The 17,092-nt window shown below is 40.9% G+C and overlaps 3 protein-coding genes across 11 annotated transcripts in view; 1 reads left to right on the forward strand and 2 right to left on the reverse strand.

Annotated features, from left to right (window-relative positions):
* dym (dymeclin) overlaps positions 1-2,258 on the reverse strand; it is a 143,447-nt gene extending 141,189 nt beyond the window's left edge. The window contains exon 1 of the mRNA XM_070440548.1: positions 2,045-2,258. The gene's annotated coding sequence lies outside the window, so the exon portion shown is untranslated. The remainder of the gene's footprint in view (positions 1-2,044) is intronic.
* Positions 2,259-2,803: 545 nt separating this feature from the next.
* Positions 2,804-11,942, reverse strand: LOC111961237 (UPF0729 protein C18orf32 homolog). 2 transcript variants are annotated; one of them, XM_070440355.1, is made up of 3 exons: positions 10,905-11,172; positions 7,094-7,331; positions 2,804-3,848 (listed from the first exon to the last, which is right to left on the reverse strand). In XM_070440355.1, the coding sequence occupies exons 2-3, from the start codon at positions 7,301-7,303 to the stop codon at positions 3,768-3,770; spliced, it is 291 nt and encodes a 96-aa protein (XP_070296456.1). In that variant the 5' UTR covers positions 7,304-7,331; positions 10,905-11,172; the 3' UTR covers positions 2,804-3,767. The 2 variants fall into 2 exon arrangements, with proteins under 2 accessions (XP_070296456.1, XP_023839112.1); XM_023983344.2 differs by lacking the exon at positions 10,905-11,172 and adding an exon at positions 11,852-11,942 and having other exon boundaries at positions 2,805-3,848.
* Positions 11,943-12,875: 933 nt separating this feature from the next.
* The window catches only part of add1 (adducin 1 (alpha)), a 52,301-nt gene continuing 48,084 nt past the window's right edge, over positions 12,876-17,092 (forward strand). For 2 of the 8 annotated variants that reach the window (XM_023983352.3, XM_023983351.3), the window contains exon 1: positions 12,876-13,133. The gene's annotated coding sequence lies outside the window, so the exon portion shown is untranslated. The remainder of the gene's footprint in view (positions 13,134-17,092) is intronic. The other 6 variants (XM_023983349.3, XM_023983348.3, XM_023983346.3 and 3 more) reach the window with 5 other exon arrangements.

A 17,092-nucleotide genomic window follows, 5' to 3' on the forward strand; every position in this document is an offset into this window, starting at 1 on the left:
ACACCTCCAATTGACTCAAATTATGTCAATGAGCCTATCAGAAGCTTCTAAAGCCATGACATAATTTTCTGGAATTTTCCAAGCTGTTTAAAGGGACAGTCAACGTAAGGTATGTAAATTTCTGATCTGACCCACTGAAATTGTTATACAGTGAATAAGTGAAATAATCTGTCTGTAAACAATTGTTGGAAAAATTACTTGTGTCATGAACAAAGTAGATGTCCTAACCGACTTGCCAAAACTATAGTTTGTTAACAAGAAATTTGTGGAGTGGTTGAAAAATGAGTTTTAATGACTCCAACCTAAGTGTTTGTAAACTTACTACTTTAACTGTATGTTTAAAATGTTTGGACATCAAAGTACAGCACCGTAGAGCTCAGTATTGTTTTTCTTAAACCTTAATTTGAACAAATTCTTATTTTACAATGACGGCCTACCCCGGCCAAACCCTCCCCTAACCCGGACAATGCTGGGCCAATTGTGCGTCCTACATGACTACTGATCACCGTCGATTGTGATACAGCCCGGGACCGAACCAGGGTCTGTAGTGACGTCTCTAGCACTGAGATGCAGTGCCTTAGACCGCTGCGCCACTCGGGAGCCTAATGAGAGTACAGTACAGAATAGTAGAGTAGAGTTCAGTAGCGTATAGCCTAGTTCAGTATAGTACAGCTCAATACAGTACATTAAAGTACTCAACTCGTGTGCTCTACTGTGTACTGTACTATATTCAACTTTTGACTTTACTCTGTGCTCTATTGTACTATATTCCCCACACTTCTGAAACATAAACGTCTATGATTGGTTCCGGTTTGGGCCAAATTAAGGCCGCTCCGGACTGTGCCAAAAGCGACATATTGAAATCAAGGCCAGGCTCAGATTGACCAAATTTCTACTACTTTTCGACGTCCAGTGTTAGTGACAATTTAGCAATTGATCAAAAATCCAATTCAATTTGAAAATGTTCCTAATTGCAAAAGCGTGTAACAGAATGGGTATTCCAGAACTGTAATTTACATGTAAATAAACATAACCCTGTTTTATGTTTTTAATAATACAGATAGAATGCTCTGTGTGCCAGAGATGGTACTGTTATTGATTTCCTCATCTTTAAATGCAATATTTGAGATTATATGTATTTCCATCCAATCAAAAATGGAATTTCTACTCAAAGCAAAGGTTGTAAAAGTATGCTAGACATTTATAGAATAAATTATATATCGTTAGATTTTTCTGTGACAAATGGTGAATTAGTTATTGATTTATACCGCTTTAAATTGCATATTATAGATTAGTATTCATATCAAAACTGGAATGTTTACTCAAAACAAAGGTTGTAAAACTAGCTTGATAATTCTGTGACAACGGGTGAATTTGTTAAATTTTAAATTTATACATACAGATTTATACAGCTTTTTTAAAATAGAAAACAAACGTTGGAAAAGTATGCTGGACATTTATAGAATAAACCATATCGATTTTTGTTTCTGTGACAATCAATTAAATAGTTATTGATTTTTACAATTTTAAATGGCTTTTGGCGAATGTCTGTTGAGCGTCAATGTATGAATATAAAACCAACTTCACCTCGGTGTGACACCATGACAATGTAAGTAGCTAGCTTGGTTAGCCATAGCAACCTCACTAGGTACAGCAGTCGCAAACCTGCATTTCACCCTCCTTGCACATCTGTGGCTGACAGTTTGCTATAACGTTACCTTTTCAGTAAAACAAATATACATAAATACCGACCACACAAGTACAAGTTACAACACAAAAAAAGGTATTCATGGACTTGTCCGGTAGCAAGTCAACTAACACTAGTTAGCACACAACCTAGCTGCAGCTAGTTTACTAGCAAGCCGCAAAACAAACGACCTAAACTCAGCTGACAGGCTTCCTTAAAGATTGTGAAACTTGTCAGGTGAAACAGATGTGTAACTGACATGAGATTAAAATAACACACTAGCTAATTAATCGAGTAGCTAGCCAGCTATGTCTAGCTAGCAACCATGCTAGCCACTACCATTAGCTGACAGCTCACCTGTCAAATTCACTGCTCTCGTGGCACCTAGCTAGCTTACTTCTCCCAGGTTCTTCTGAAGTCTTCTGCTTACTGAACAGTAGCTAATAATGTAGATGTCAATGATAAACAACAGTTTGCTAATTTGAGAAAACGATGATTTGACTCTAGTCCTATTCCATCATATTTCCACGTCGCCACAGACTTGCGTGAACGTGACGTCTGACAGTTAGGCAGAACGTGCATAAAGTTGAAGATTGAAACACACAGCACGGACTCGACACTTACACTTTATCAAAGCCAAGTCGATTCTGGACATTTTATTTATATCTGAAACGTTCACTCGAATGTTCTGCCCTAAACTTGATGGGGCAGTTTCTTAGCATGTCATGTATCTTCTTCAAACCATTACATTTCTTCTTTTTATATTACTGTGGCTAGGAATAAAAAAAAAAAATCAAGGTCTTTTATCCTATTATGGTTTTGATATAAGCATCTATGTCATCCCTTTCTGCTCATATATGCATGATAAACACTTCTCAGCTATAGCTGAAACTTATTCTGAATAATAGATGGGGAAATCATTATATGCTGCAATGAGATCTAGCCTGTTTGCTAGTCTTTTTCTGCCCGCTTAAAAATGACAGCAATAGAGTTGGCAAGAGCACAAACAGATCTGAGACCAGGCTAAATGAGATCCAGTAGGAGGGAACAATCAAAGTAATCCATATAGCTTTATAATCTACATAGCACATAAATTAGAAGAAAAATAATGTTTTAAAACAGGAAAGATGTCAATTTTTTTTAAATTGTTGATAATTTATTTCAGAATTATAAAATATAATATGTACTAAATACCATACAGAACTAGGTATTGCATGTTATAAACACATCATGGATTCAAGCTTGATAAACCAAAGGCAGAAATACTATTAATTTATTAAAGGTGCTACACATAGGATTTAAAAAATATATAAATCCATTGTAATTTCAGAAAATGTCAATAATATATTTGCCAATAATAGTGGAATGATAGTGTTCCATAGTATTACTTACCCTCCCGTCTTGTGATTGGCTGTGATAGTCGCCTATTGATTTCTCCCACCAGACAGGCATCTGTTGTCAAAATGTTCTGACTTTGTGGCATTGGACCACAGGTTTTGGTCCACCAGCACCAAAAGTTACTTTTAGTTATGGTCCACCAGCTTCAAACAGCGGTAACAACAATATTTATTGTTATTGAAAAGATAATTTACAGTGATTTAGATCATACAATGATTCCCTACACCATTCAGTGCTCGTTTTGTGACATAAATTGAAATTGAGTGAACAGTGTAGAATTTTAGCAACCAGGAAACCACTGGATAACACAGCCACAAAGACAGAACAGCTTTCACATTTTGACAACAGATGCTGCTCCAGTGGGAGGAATGAATAGGCGAATATCACAGCCAGTCACAACACAGTGAAACACAAAAATGTCACTATTCCGCAAATATATTATGGACAATTCCTGTTACAATTACAATGCAAACATTTCAAAAGACCAACTTTAAATCAATCTCTCAAAGCAATTGTAATGAGCATTATGGAAAATGTAAAGTGTGTGTTGCTATGTTAAATTCAGCAATAAACAATTCTACATTACTCAACTTCATAAAATAATGATTAACTTAGGTTTTCTCCATATTGGATTAAAACACTTTCACAGTGATAAATATAACTTAAGGTGTAAAGTGAAATGTCAGTCAGTCTTCTTGTCAGAGACTGCAGTAGCTGATCCATTTGCACCTGCCCCATTAGCAACCAGACCATTGACTTCGGTCTGAAAAGAGAGATGGCTTCATTAGATGACAAATGACAACAGATATAAAGCAACAGTCCAGCAGCTTTGTAAACAACAGTTAGCTCTGGCTTGACTCTGGTCCTATTCCATCATATTTCCACGTCGCCAGACTTGCGTGAATGTGACGTCTGACAGTGTAAACATTGTATTTATATCTGAAACGTTCACTTTAATGTTCCGCCCTGAACTTGTTAGCATGTCATGTATCTTCGTCTAATCATATTTTTTTGCATATATAATTTTGAACATTGCTGTGGCTAGGAATAAAATTCCTTATATTTTAACCTTCTTAGTCATTGTAACTAGAGTAGGGGTCACAGACATTTCTCCAACGTTGGCCCTAGCAGTAGCTAGAAGAGGTCCAGCCACTTAGAAGATGATGCTGCAAAAAGTCTGGGAGCTGGTTTCCCAGCAGCTTTGTAAACAACATGTGCACTCTAAAGTAAGTGCATGGGATGCTGCTGAGTCTATCCAATCAGTACAAATTAAGGTTTACTGTCTGTGACATGTATGTAAACTCAGCAAAAAAGAAACGTCCTCTCACTGTCAACTGCGTTTAGTGCAAAAAGTGCAAAAAATGTGTATGAACATAACAAGATTCAACAACTGAGCCATAAACTGAACAAGTTCCACAGAAATCTGCCTAACAGAAATGGAATAATGTGTCCCTGAACAAAGGGGGGGTCAAAATCTAAAGTAACAGTCAGTATCTGGTGTGGCCACCAGCTGCATTAAGTATTGCAGTGCATCTCCTCCTCGTGGACTGCACCAGATTTGCCAGTTCTTGCTGAGAGATGTTACCCCACTCTTCCACCAAGGCACCTGCAAGTTCCCAGACATTTCCGGGGGGAATGGCCCTAGCCCTCACCCTCCGATCCAACAGGTCCCAGACGTGCTCAATGGGATTGAGGTGCTGACCTGTTGCACCCTCTACAACCACTGTGATTCTTATTATTTTACCCTGCTGGTCATCTATGAACATTTGAACATCTTGGTCATGTTCTGTTATGATCTCCACCCGGCACAGCCAGAAGAGGACTGGCCACCCCTCATAGCCTGGTTCATCACCAGGTTTCTTCCTAGGTTCCGGCATTTCTAGGGAGTTTTTCCTAGCCACCGTGCTTCTACACCTGCATTGCTTGCTGTTTGGAGTTTTAGGCTGGGTTTCTGTACAGAACTTTGTGACATCAGCTGATGTAAGAAGGGATTTATAAATAAGATTGATTGATTGACTGAGATCCGGGCTCTGCGCTGGCCATAGCAGAACACTGACATTCCTGTCTTGCAGGAAATCACGCACAGAACAAGCAGTACGGCTGGTGGCATTGTCATGCTGGAGGGTCATGTCAGGATGAGCCTGCAGGAAGGGTACCACATGAGGGAGAAAGATGTCTTCCCTGTAACGCACAGAGCTGAGATTGCCTGCAATGACAACCAGCTCAGTCCGATGACGCTGTGACACACCTCCCTAGACCATGACGAACCCTCCACCTCGATCCCGCTCCAGAGTACAGGCCTCGGTGTAACGCTCATTCCTTCAACGATAAATGGGAATCCAACCATCACCCCTGGTGAGACAAAACCACGACTCGTCAGTGAAGATCACTTTTTGCCAGTCCTGTCTGGTCCAGCGACGGTGGGTTTGTGCCCATAGGCGATGTTGTTGCCGGTGATGTCTGGTGAGGACCTGCCTTACAACAGGTCTATAAGCCCTCAGTCCAGCCTCTCTCAGCCTATTGCGGACAGTCTGAGTACAGAGGGAGGGATTGTGCATTCCTGGTATAACCCGGGCAGTTGTTGTTGCCATCCTGTACATGTCCCGCAGGTGTGATGTTCGGATGTACCGATCCTGTGCAGGTGTTGTTACACGTGGTCTGCCACTGCGAGGACTATCAGCTGTCCATCCTGTCTCCCTGTAGCGCTGTCTTGGGCGTCTCACAGTACGGACATTGCATTTTATTGCCCTGGCCACATCTGCAGTCCTCATGACTCCTTGCAGCATGCCTAAGGCATGTTCACACACATGAGCAGGGACCCTGGGTATCTTTCTTTTGGTGTTTTTACAGAGTCAGTTGAAAAGCCTCTTTAGTGTCCTAAGTTTTCATAATTGTGACCTTAATTGCCTACTGTCTGTAAGTTGTTAGTGTCTTAACGACCGTTCTACAAGTTAATTTAAATTAATTCATTATGCCCTAATCTATGGATTTCACATGACTGGGAATACAGATATGCATCGGTTGGTCACAGATAAAAGTACGGGTATGGATCAGAAAACAAGTCAGTATCTGGTGTGACCACCATTTGCCTCATGCAGCGCCATACATCTCCTCCGCATAAAGTTGATCAGGCTGTTGATTGTGGCCTGTGGAATGTTGTCCCACTCCTCTTCAATGGTTGAGCGAAGTTGCTGGATATTGGCGGGAACTGGAACACGCTGTCATACAAGTCGATCCAGAGCATCCCAAACATGCTCAATGGGTGACAAGTCTGGTGATTATGCAGGTCACGGAAGAATTGGGACATTTTCATCTTCCAGGAATTGGGTACAGATCTTTGCGACATGGGGCCATGGATTATCATGCTGAAACATGAGGTGTTGGCGATGGATGAATGGCCTCAAGAGATCGTCACTATCTCTGTGCATTCAAAATCCAATTGTGTTTGTTGTCTGTAGCGTATGCCTGCCCATACCATAACCGCAACATTGGGCACTCTGCTCACAATGTTGACACCGCTTGCCCACACGGCGCCATAAACTGTGGTCTGCGGCTGAGGCCGGTTGGACATACTGCCAAATTCTCTAAAACAACGTTGGAGGTGGCTTATGGTATAGAAATGAACATTCAATTATCTGGCAACAGCTCTGGTGAACATTCCTGCAGTCAGCTTGCCAAATGCACGCTCCCTCAAAACCTGAGACATCTGTGGCATTGTGTTATGTTACAAAAATACACATTTTACAGTGTCCTTTTATTGTCCCCAGCACAAGGTTCACTTGTGTAATGAGCATGCTGTTCAATCAGCTTATTGATATGAAACATGGCACCAACACTCTACATGTTGCTTTTATATTTTTGTTCAGTATACAATGTGTGTGATGCCTTCTTCAGCATTCATAGCCAGTCTGAGCCTTGGTCACCGGAGGTTGCTATAGGTGCAGTCTACTAGTGGTGGCACACTGTCCGAGTCCATAATCCAATAACAGGTTTTGGGTAATGTATTACCTTGCATGCTCCATTGCTCAACACTGGGCATCCATTGCTCTTTTCACTGGCTTTCATATCACCAGTTCCTGTGACACTCTCCTGGACAGCTTTTTTTGTTGGCCAAAACCGGCTTATAATTGGACCAATGAAGGGGTAGATGACTGGTTCAAGGAATCTCTTATACACCCACAAGAGAATGGGAATGACGATGCAGGGAATGCAGACCATAGCTGTATCTCAACGACCAATGGACAACCTGCAACCGAGGGGACAGAGAAAACAAGGTCAATCATTTCTCAAATGTTGTGTCATTAGGAAAATGGCTACTCTTATCTACAGTAATACAGCGGTGCCTAAAATGTGTCCCCATTGTCCTGCACTGGAAGCAATACTCCGCTTATATATGGTGAGAGCATATGAGAACATGTGATATGTGGCAAGTAAACAAGACTCGAAAAATAGCTAAAGATTTCATTATGCACCGACTGTATAGACGGTGGGCCGTAGGAAGCTATCTGCTTTAGTTTGAGACGATCGATCTGTCGAGGAAGAGTTGTTTTTTTACATATTGGTTATATTTCTTGACGAATGTCAATGACATGCATGCCAAACTCTCCTGGCTCAAAGTTGAGGAGAGATTGACTGCATCACTATTGATGTTGTAATGTAAAATGTAGTGCTATGTATATTATTTCTGGTGTCGTTTCCTGTTTTGGCCCCCAGAAGAGAAGCCGCTACCTCGGCAGCAGCTAAATCGGGGATCCTAATAAATACTAAACTTTGCTGAACAAGAGCTGAAATAAAAAATCCCTGAAATTTTCCACACACACAAAAAGCTTCTTTCTCTCAAATGTTGTGCGCAAATAGTTTTACATCCCTGTTAGTGAGCATTTCTCCTTTCCCCAAGATAATCCATTCACCTGACAGGTGAGGCATATCAAGAAGCTGATTAAGCAGCATGACCATTACACAGGTGCACCTTGTGCTGAGGGACAATAAAAGGCCACTAAAATGTGCAGTTCGGTCACACAGATGTCTCAAGTTTGTGGGAGCGTGCAATTGGCATGCTGACTGCAGGAATGTCCACCAGAGCTGTTGCCAGAGAATTGCATGTTAATTTCTCAACCATAAGCCTCCTCCAAAGTCATTTTAGAGAATTTGGCAGTACGTCAAACGTAACATCGCCAGCCCACAACCTCCACATCCGGCTTCTTCACCTGCGGGATCGCCACCTGGACAGCTGATGAAAGTGAGGAGTATTTCTGTCTGTAATAAAGACCTTTTGTGGGGAAAAACTTATTCTGATTGGCTGGGCCCGGCTCCCCAGTGGGTGGGCCTGGCTCTCAAGTGGGTGGGGTGGGCCCATCCTTGCCCAGTCATGTGAAATCGATAGATTAGTCTAATTAATTTACTTCAATTGACTGATTTCCTTATATGAGCTGTAACGCAGTAAAATTGTTGGAATTGTGACATGTTGCGTTTATATTTTTGTTCAGTATATTTAGTTATATAAATATGATGGAAGCTGTAAAATGCCTCCCAACTTAAAATGCAGCAACCTTAGTAGTTTGGCTATCAGGAGCAGATAGCTTCATCACTAGCTGGCATGCCATTCTGGGACAAGGAGCGTTTATCAAATGTATTCCAAGTAATAATTTAAGACTACAACAACTCTATAGGACAAGTAGTGTAAAGCTAATAGTCATTAAGCCAGGAAACTCATTTAATTCATACTGACAAATAAGAAATGCCACATTATCCCTGTCAATTGTTGGAGTAGGATGATTGCAGAGCCTCAGACTGTCAGGATGGTCATTTTCTAGCTGAAACTACATTTATTCTCGTCTCTCACTTTTGTCTCACATGATCTATTCAGCGCTCCTGTGTCCTGCTCCCAGAGATCAACCAAGTGCTATTCACCAAGCATGGGCTGATTCACTCACCTGTGAGAACTATCCTACTGCGGTTTGAACTAGCTCTGCCGTCACTATTTAGACATAACGACATCCTTTGTGGATGTCTTACACCATCTAGTGCATTTCAGAGTTGAAGAACACCCACTACAGATGCACGTGCTTGTTTGAGCATCTTTATTCATTATTGTTCCATTATATTACTCATAAGAGAGTCATTGGACAAAGGAGTCTTCTGTACTGAGGAGCTTTAAGAGTCTCGACTCTCGGTCTGAACATTAACACACATCGCTTGCAGTACGGTTTTGGAAGGACCTTGTCTTTCATACAAGTGGAAGAAAAAAAATGTTACGGTCATACACACCTTTATAAGGTTAGTGTACCCACACGGCCATATCACAGCGCTTGTTTACGGAAAACAGATGAAAGAGGACCACCTGTGCTAATACACCATCTAGCGTGCTCCGAACACCTGTGTGTGTAAACCTAACTCAGGAAGTGTATTCTTGTTGGATGGAGGCACACATAGCTGTATGGATCTGTGCAAAACTGTAACAGTTGGTGTATTTCTTTATTTGAAGGATTATTTCTCGCTGATGAAAGGCAAGGACCATATGTTTCGAAAGTCGCATTGCAAGTGTCGGGATTGTAGTTCACATGAGCCAGTCGTGGGCGAAGCTAACCGCTGAAAACTGTAGGGAGAATGCAGAATGCTCCTAGAAAGCTAGCGTCAGCCCACCACCATAGTAGAGAAGTCAAATGTTCAGGCTGCTGCAAAGACACTATGGAGGCTCTAGTCTAGAGTACCCCGAATATATTGTTTAAGAGCATTTTTAAACTCTACCATCAGGGAAGTGGTAACTGCCGGCCCAGACTCCTTTTTGAAGGCCATCGGATTAATCTCCCCCACCAAAAGAAAAGTTTAAAAAAATAAAAAATTGGGGTCTCAACTTACTGTTGTGAGTTAGAATAGTAGAATACACAAGGTGCAATTTCGAAAGTTGGTTATGCTTCAGCAATTTGTCCCTTGTTGTCAGTCAATTAGCCCTTGTCAGATAACAATTTTTGATTGCACATTTTAGTGGCCTTTTATTGTCCCCAGCACAAGGTGCACCTGTGTAATTGGTCCGTTTTTTTCAACTTGTTATCATGGTCGAATTACCGGCCAGGGATCCCGCCATTGATTTTGTTAGTCAGTCTCACTCATATCATTAAAAACTGCAAACATTCTCTTCACCCTAAGGCAAAATTAGTAGAATGGTATGACATTTTATAAAATTGCTAAGTCTTCTCTCCAGCCAATGGCAAAATGTGTAGAATTGCAGAAAACTGCAACATTTTCTCTACTCCACATGGAAAAATTTACAAAATTCACAAAACAATTCTCTCAGTTCTCAATAGGGGGGCCACTAAAATGTTTTACTGGTCATGTGGGGTGAGTGGGGGGTATGGATGTGGGTACACAGAATTTGAGCAACTGCAACCCCTCATGATGAGTTTAGATTTTTTGTGGCCCCCCACCCCATCAAAGTTAACCATCCCTGCTCAATGTATTTTAGAGCATTTTTAAACTCTTAATGGTTAAATGAGTGAGAAATATGTCATTGTTGCAATAGTTTGTGAGTGGGCAACATAAACTATTATCTTAAAATTAACATGTGTAAATATTTTGCCATACTAAATTATTGTATATTGCGGTAATTTCCCTAATATGGACAGTTTGTGTTACTACCTTACAAAACATTTCACCCCATACAATTGAGTGGAATAACACATCCTTTTTACCTCAGATTGGTGATGTTAGTATAAAAAAGTGTATAACCATCACGATGCCCTAAGACTACACCCCAAACGTTTACCCCGTGTTACATCGATGGAAAGGATTAACACAAACAAATGTGTTGTGATACACTTACCCAGATGGCGACCCACTTGAATCAAAATGTAGCGGTATTCTACAAATTGTCCTCTAACCAGTGATATACACCTTATTCCCAGATTATGTTTTTTTTGTTTGTTGCTGTGCTCGTTTAAACAGAACCTAATTCCCCCCTCTCGCGTTATTGACAAATAAGTGTTGCTCTTTCCGATTTGGCGACTCCCAAATCCAAACGCAGCACTCAAAATGTATCTCTCCGTCTTCTGTAGGTTGTTCTCTAACCAGTGATGTAAAAAATCTAGTTTCCATTTTTTGGGGTGGTAGTTTCAACAGCGTTTATAACCTGAATTCTCACCTAATCTCACCTTGCCACTTGTATAAACAACAAGGTTTTTGGTGCGTGTGCGGTTTATAAGGTGCTCGTTTAAAAAAAAGTGTATTGAATTTACTGTTGTTGCATGTGTAGATACTACATTTTCGGTTTAGGTTTTAAATATTACGAACTGTTTCTGCATGCTTATTGATTTGGACAGGTTAAAACTGCTTTGATATTGGGGTATGTATCTAAATGTGTTGCCAACATGAAGCAGCGAAACCATAATTTGTAACTTAAATTTTAGCAACATAAATTGCATTTTCAACATACATTTCCAATGTTATTGTACTTAATCAGGTAAAAATAGCTGAATGAGTCCAAAAACATACTGCCATTGATTTATTTTGATGACATAGGCCTACCAGAAATCACCTAAACGTTTTGCCCTGCCAAACCGTAGTGTGGCAGACTGTTTAGCTGGACATAAATGAAAGCTGCAATTTTTGTAGCAAAGTCCTGTAAATTAGCTGTGTTTAAAAAAATAGTATCCTCCTAATATGGTTAATGAAATTGGCAATAAGTACATTAATGAAACGTTATCTGTTTGATATCTCTAGAAACATTCTGAATAGCTAGCTACCGTTAATCAACCAGCTTTTGACGCTTACCTAAATCAGGAAATATGATTATGTTCTACTCTTGGATAAAAGCGAATGTACATCTTATTATCGGAAGTGCATTGATGTTACGCAGAGTAAAATTACGTAATTTCTGAAAGGACGTCATTTCCGGATTCGCCAAAGAATGATCGTCACTTGTTCCTATTTATGGAATTTACCTTCCTAAAATGTGATTTTAAACCTAACCACACTGCTAAACTAACCTTGAATTAAGACCAAAAGGCTACATCTTGTTTTGATATAGCCTATGTAGACTTTGTGGCTGTGCTATCTAGTGGAAACCAGATGATTGGTTCGCGCTGTACAGTAGCAACACTAACATTTCGCAGCTTGTAACAATGTTTATTTTTGTATTATTTTTGCAACACCGTTCAAAGCAAAGAGACACGCACGCAGATGGTCGCAGATGTGGTTTATTTCTAATCTTGAGGTCTACTACAAGGGGTAAACTATTGTATAAAACATGAATAGTATTGAGTGGTTTATTTTTTTAACATTTGAAGGGAAAGACTTGTGCCAGCCTGTATTCCCTTACAATGCCACAAGGTGACGTGAGTGTGTCGACTACATGATTTCTATATATTTTATGTAATGGGCACATTAAAGGGGGAGTTCTCAACTAAATGTTATTGTCTTTCAAAGAAGTCCTGCAATTAATTAAATGAATTATCTATATACACAATTAACATTTATGCCTAAAGCATAAATGCCCCAACTTAGAGAAACGTGAGGCATCTTCTGTGATTTATTATCAGGTTTGGCTTTTTATGCACAGTCATGTTAAATAGGCTGTACTGTTATATGTCTTTAGGGATGAAAATATATATTTTTTAAAACATTGTGTGGCTCCATACATTCCTATTAGTAGAAGGCCTGTGCATTTCAACCTCCAACCAGGATCTTTGTTGCTTTCATGTGCGGCAGTGGATTTTGAGCACAACCAATGATACTACATACGTGCCAGGCATTCACCGCACACAAGTGAGAGGGTCCATGCTATCCGGAATCCTTGGGACGTCACAACTCTGACGTTGCCCTATTGAAGTTGACGTGAAAATGGTTAAGGTTAGGTAAGGGTTAAGGTTAGGGACGTCCCAAGGATTCCAGAAAGAACTAACGTAAGTGAGAGGGCGGTAGTTGGGCGGAGCGTCGCAGTAACTACAAGCAGAAGCAGACCGCTTTGAAAGCACAGCGGATAGAAATTGTGAAAACAGCAGGCTCGCTATCTACAACAAGGTGGTCTTTCCAACCATATTTCGAATAAACGAGGGTAAGTTGCAACCGATAATGTTATTTCAATAGTAGTACGATCCAGCCGGTGCAAGATCATGTCAATTATGGAAGTGTTATTTTAATTTCTCTTTGTATAATATGTAGCGAACTTGCTAGTAGGGTTGCTACAACGCTGCCTACGCGTCGCCAATGGACTGCAGAGGGGCGTGTGCGACTTTTTTGTAGTAACCGAAACAATAGTGAATTATACACTGAATAGTTGTGTTGGCCTACTAGTAGGGTTAGTAACAACAACGGCTCTGTAGGCTACTACTAATCCCATCACCCACCTAGTCTAATTCAAACGCAGGAGTGGGTCTAGGCTCCTAAAGCCACACGTTCTAGTAGGCTGTTGTCTGAGAATGTTGCATAGCCTATACGGGACAGGACGCTGAGTTTAGGTTAAACTAGTGCATTGGTGTGTTTTATTATGATAGTTATCATAGCATTATGCAATATCGAGTGCAATAAAATGCAATGTTGTTAGAGAACTGTATGGGGCCCCTAATAGGATAGTATTTTACGGTTTACAGTAGGCCTGAATAATGAATGGGACAGGAAAGGAAGTAGGAGACCTTCAAACCTTTGAGTCAGTCATTGCTAATAGCCAGATGTTATTTGAACACCTAAACTCAGCAAAAAAAGAAACGTCCTCTCACTGTCAACTGCGTTTATTTTCAGCAAACTTAACATGTGTTAATATTTCAACAACTGAGCCATAAACTGAACAAGTTCCACAGAAATGTGCCTAACAGAAATGGTATAATGTGTCCCTGAACAAATGGGGGGGGGGTCAAAATCAAAAGTAACAGTCAGTATCTGGTGTGGCCACCAGCTGCATTAAGTACTGCAGTGCATCTCCTCCTCATGGACTGCACCAGATTTGACAGCTCTTGTTGAGAGATTCTACCCCACTCTTCCACCAAGGCACCTGCAAGTTCCCAGACATTTCTGGGGGGAATGGCCCTAGCCCTCACCCTCCAATCCAACAGGTCCCAGACGTTCTCAATGGGTTTGAGATCCGGGCTCTTCGCTGGCCATGGCAGAACACTGTCTTGCAGGAAATCACGCACAGAACGAACAGTATGTCTGGTGGCATTGTCATGCTGGAGGGTCATGTCAGGATGAGCCTGCAGGAAGGGTACCACATGAGGGAGGAAGATGTCTTCCCTGTAACGCACAGCGTTGAGATTGCCTGCAATGACAACAAGCTCAGTCCGATGATACACACCGCCCCCAGACCGTGACGGACCCTCCACCTCGATCCCGCTCCAGAGTACAGGCCTCAATGTAACGCTCATTCCTTCGACGATAAACGGGAATCCGATCATCACCCCTGGTGAGACACAACCGCGACTCATCAGCGAAGAGCCAGTCCTGTCTGGTCCAGCGACGGTGGGTTTGTGCCCATAGGCGACATTGTTGCCGGTGATGTCTGGTGAGGACCTGCCTTACAACAGGCCTACAAGCCCTCAGTCCAGCCTCTCTCAGCCTATTGCGGAAAGTCTGAGCATTCCTGGTTTAACTCAGGCAGTTGTTGTTGCCATCCTGTACCTGTCCCGCAGGTGTGATGTTCGGATGTACCGATCCTGTGCAGGTGTTGTTACACGTGGTCTGCCACTGCGAGGACAATCAGCTGTCCGTCCTGTCTCCCTGTAGCGCTGTCTTAGGCGTCTCACAGTACGGACATTTCATTTTATTGCCCTGGCCCCATCTGCAGTCCTCATGCCTCCTTGCAGCATGCCTGCAGATGAGCAGGGACCCTGGGACCTTTCTTTTGGTGGTTTTCAGAGTCAGTAGAAAGGCCTCTTTAGTGTCCTAAGTTTTCATAACTGTGACCTTAATTGCCTACGGTCTGTAAGCTGTTAGTGTCTTAATGACCGTTCCACAGGTGCATGTTCATTAATTGTTTATGGTTCATTGAACAAGCATGGGAAACAGTGTTTAAACCCTTTACAATGAAGATCTGTGAAGTTATTTGGATTTTTACAAATTATCTTTGAAAGACTGTGTCCTGAAAAAGGGACGTTTCTTTGTTTGCTGAGTTTATCTGTGCTGGTGTGTGTAGGCCTAATTCAGCCATGCATGTGTTTTTCCCAGTGCACTGTAACAATGATGAAGTATTTCATCTTTGATTTTGAACATCCCATATTTTTCATTGTCTATTTGAACAATTATCCAATAAGCTTCCAATCTCCCAAGAGATGTTTGATTACTCTTTCCAATTGATGACAATCCAGCCTCGCCTAGGCTACAGTACACTTGTCAACAACCCAAAGAATAAGGAAGCATTGTGGATTTCTATGAAAAATGCCTTGAGATTAATTCTTAGTCTTTCTCTGTACAGTATTATCCCATCATGGGTAATAGTCATGCCGCCAGGCGGTGAAAGGCTTGGTAAGAGCATCGAGGGTTGTTCAGATGATGAACAGGGATGTCTGAGGCTCTGTGCTGACCTGGCAAATGAATGTGTGCCATCACCCTGTCTTTGACCTGCTGATATCAGGGTATTATTCATTGGGCACCAAACATAACCAAACTCACTGAAACATGGGGGGGACTTGCAGAACTTGTCCAATAAGAAACACTTGTTTTCGTTTTCTGCTGCAAAGTGTTTTGCTACGCTATGCACTAGTGAGAACGACCCCGGTGAATGTGTGCCATGCCATCTCTGGAATGCAGATTGCTGTTAAATTTGGGGCAATACTGGAGACCAGAGCATATTCCACTAAACTGTTGCTTCTTTAGTCTGCTAGCTGTTGATACATTTTTCCCAGTCAGTTAGTGGGCTGTAATTCCCCTCCTTTATGAGGATTAGTAGAGACAAACTAGGCTAGCAGCCTGTAGAGAGAACTGGAGGGTTTTCTCCATGGATTTTGTTATTTTGTTGGAATGGGAGGAACACACATAGACTCCTGTTTTAGAGGTCGACCGATTTATGATGATTTGTAATAATGACAATTACAACAATACTGAATGAACACTTTTATCTTAACTTAATATAATACATAAGTAAAATCAAGTTTAGTCTCAAATAAATAATGAAACATGCTCAATTTGGTTGAAATAATGTAAAAACACAGCGTTGGAGAAGAAAGTGCAGTTTGTGCCATGTATAAAAGCTAACGTTTAAGTTCCTTGCTCAGAACATATGAAAGCTGGTGGTTCAATATTCCCAGTTCTTCAATATTCCCAGTTAAGAAGTTTTAGATTGTAGTAACTATAGGACTATTTCTCTCTCTACCATTTGTATTTCATATACCTTTGACTATTGGATGTTCTAATAGGCACTTTAGTATTGCCAGCCTAATCTCAGGAGTTGATAGGCTTGTCATAAACACCGCTGTGATTCAAGCATTGCTAAGAGCTGCTGGCTAACGCAGTAAAGTTTGAATGAATGCTTACGAGCCTGCTGCTGCCTACCACCGCTCAGTCAGACTGCTATATCAAATCATAGATTTAATTATAATATAATAAACACAGAAATACGAGGCTTTAGTCATTTTAATATGGTCAAATCCGGAAACTATCATTTCGAAAACAAAACGTTTATTCTTTCAGTGCAATACGGAACCGTTCCGTATTTTATAGAACGGGTGGAAACCCTAAGTCTAAATATTACTGTTATGTTGCAAAACCTTCAATGTTATTTAAAACAAATATACTTCTGTGTATTGATTTTAAGAAAGGCATTGATGTTTATGGTTAGGTACATTCGTGCAACGATTGTGCTTTTTTCGCGAATGCGCTTTTGTTAAATCATCTCCCATTCGGCGAAGTAGGCTGTGATTCGATGATGAATTAACAGGCACCGCATTGATTATGTGCAACGCAGGACAAGCTAGTTAACCTAGTAATATCATCAGCCATGTGTAGTTAACTAGTGATTATGTGAAGATTGATTGTTTTTTTTAATAAAATCAGTTTAATGCTAGCTAGCAACTTACCTTGGCTCCT

This window comes from Salvelinus sp. IW2-2015, linkage group LG4q.1:29 (genome assembly GCF_002910315.2).
Source record: "Salvelinus sp. IW2-2015 linkage group LG4q.1:29, ASM291031v2, whole genome shotgun sequence".
Classification (NCBI taxonomy): Eukaryota; Metazoa; Chordata; class Actinopteri; order Salmoniformes; family Salmonidae; genus Salvelinus; species Salvelinus sp. IW2-2015.

Bases quoted from the DNA above. Each gene is read 5' to 3' on its own strand.
- LOC111961237 (XM_070440355.1), bottom strand. From the start codon at position 7,303: ATGGTCTGCATTCCCTGCATCGTCATTCCCATTCTCTTGTGGGTGTAT. The intron at 3,849-7,093 runs GTAATACATTAC...CTCTCTTTTCAG, and splicing joins TGAGCAATGGAGCATGCAAG to ACCGAAGTCAATGGTCTGGT.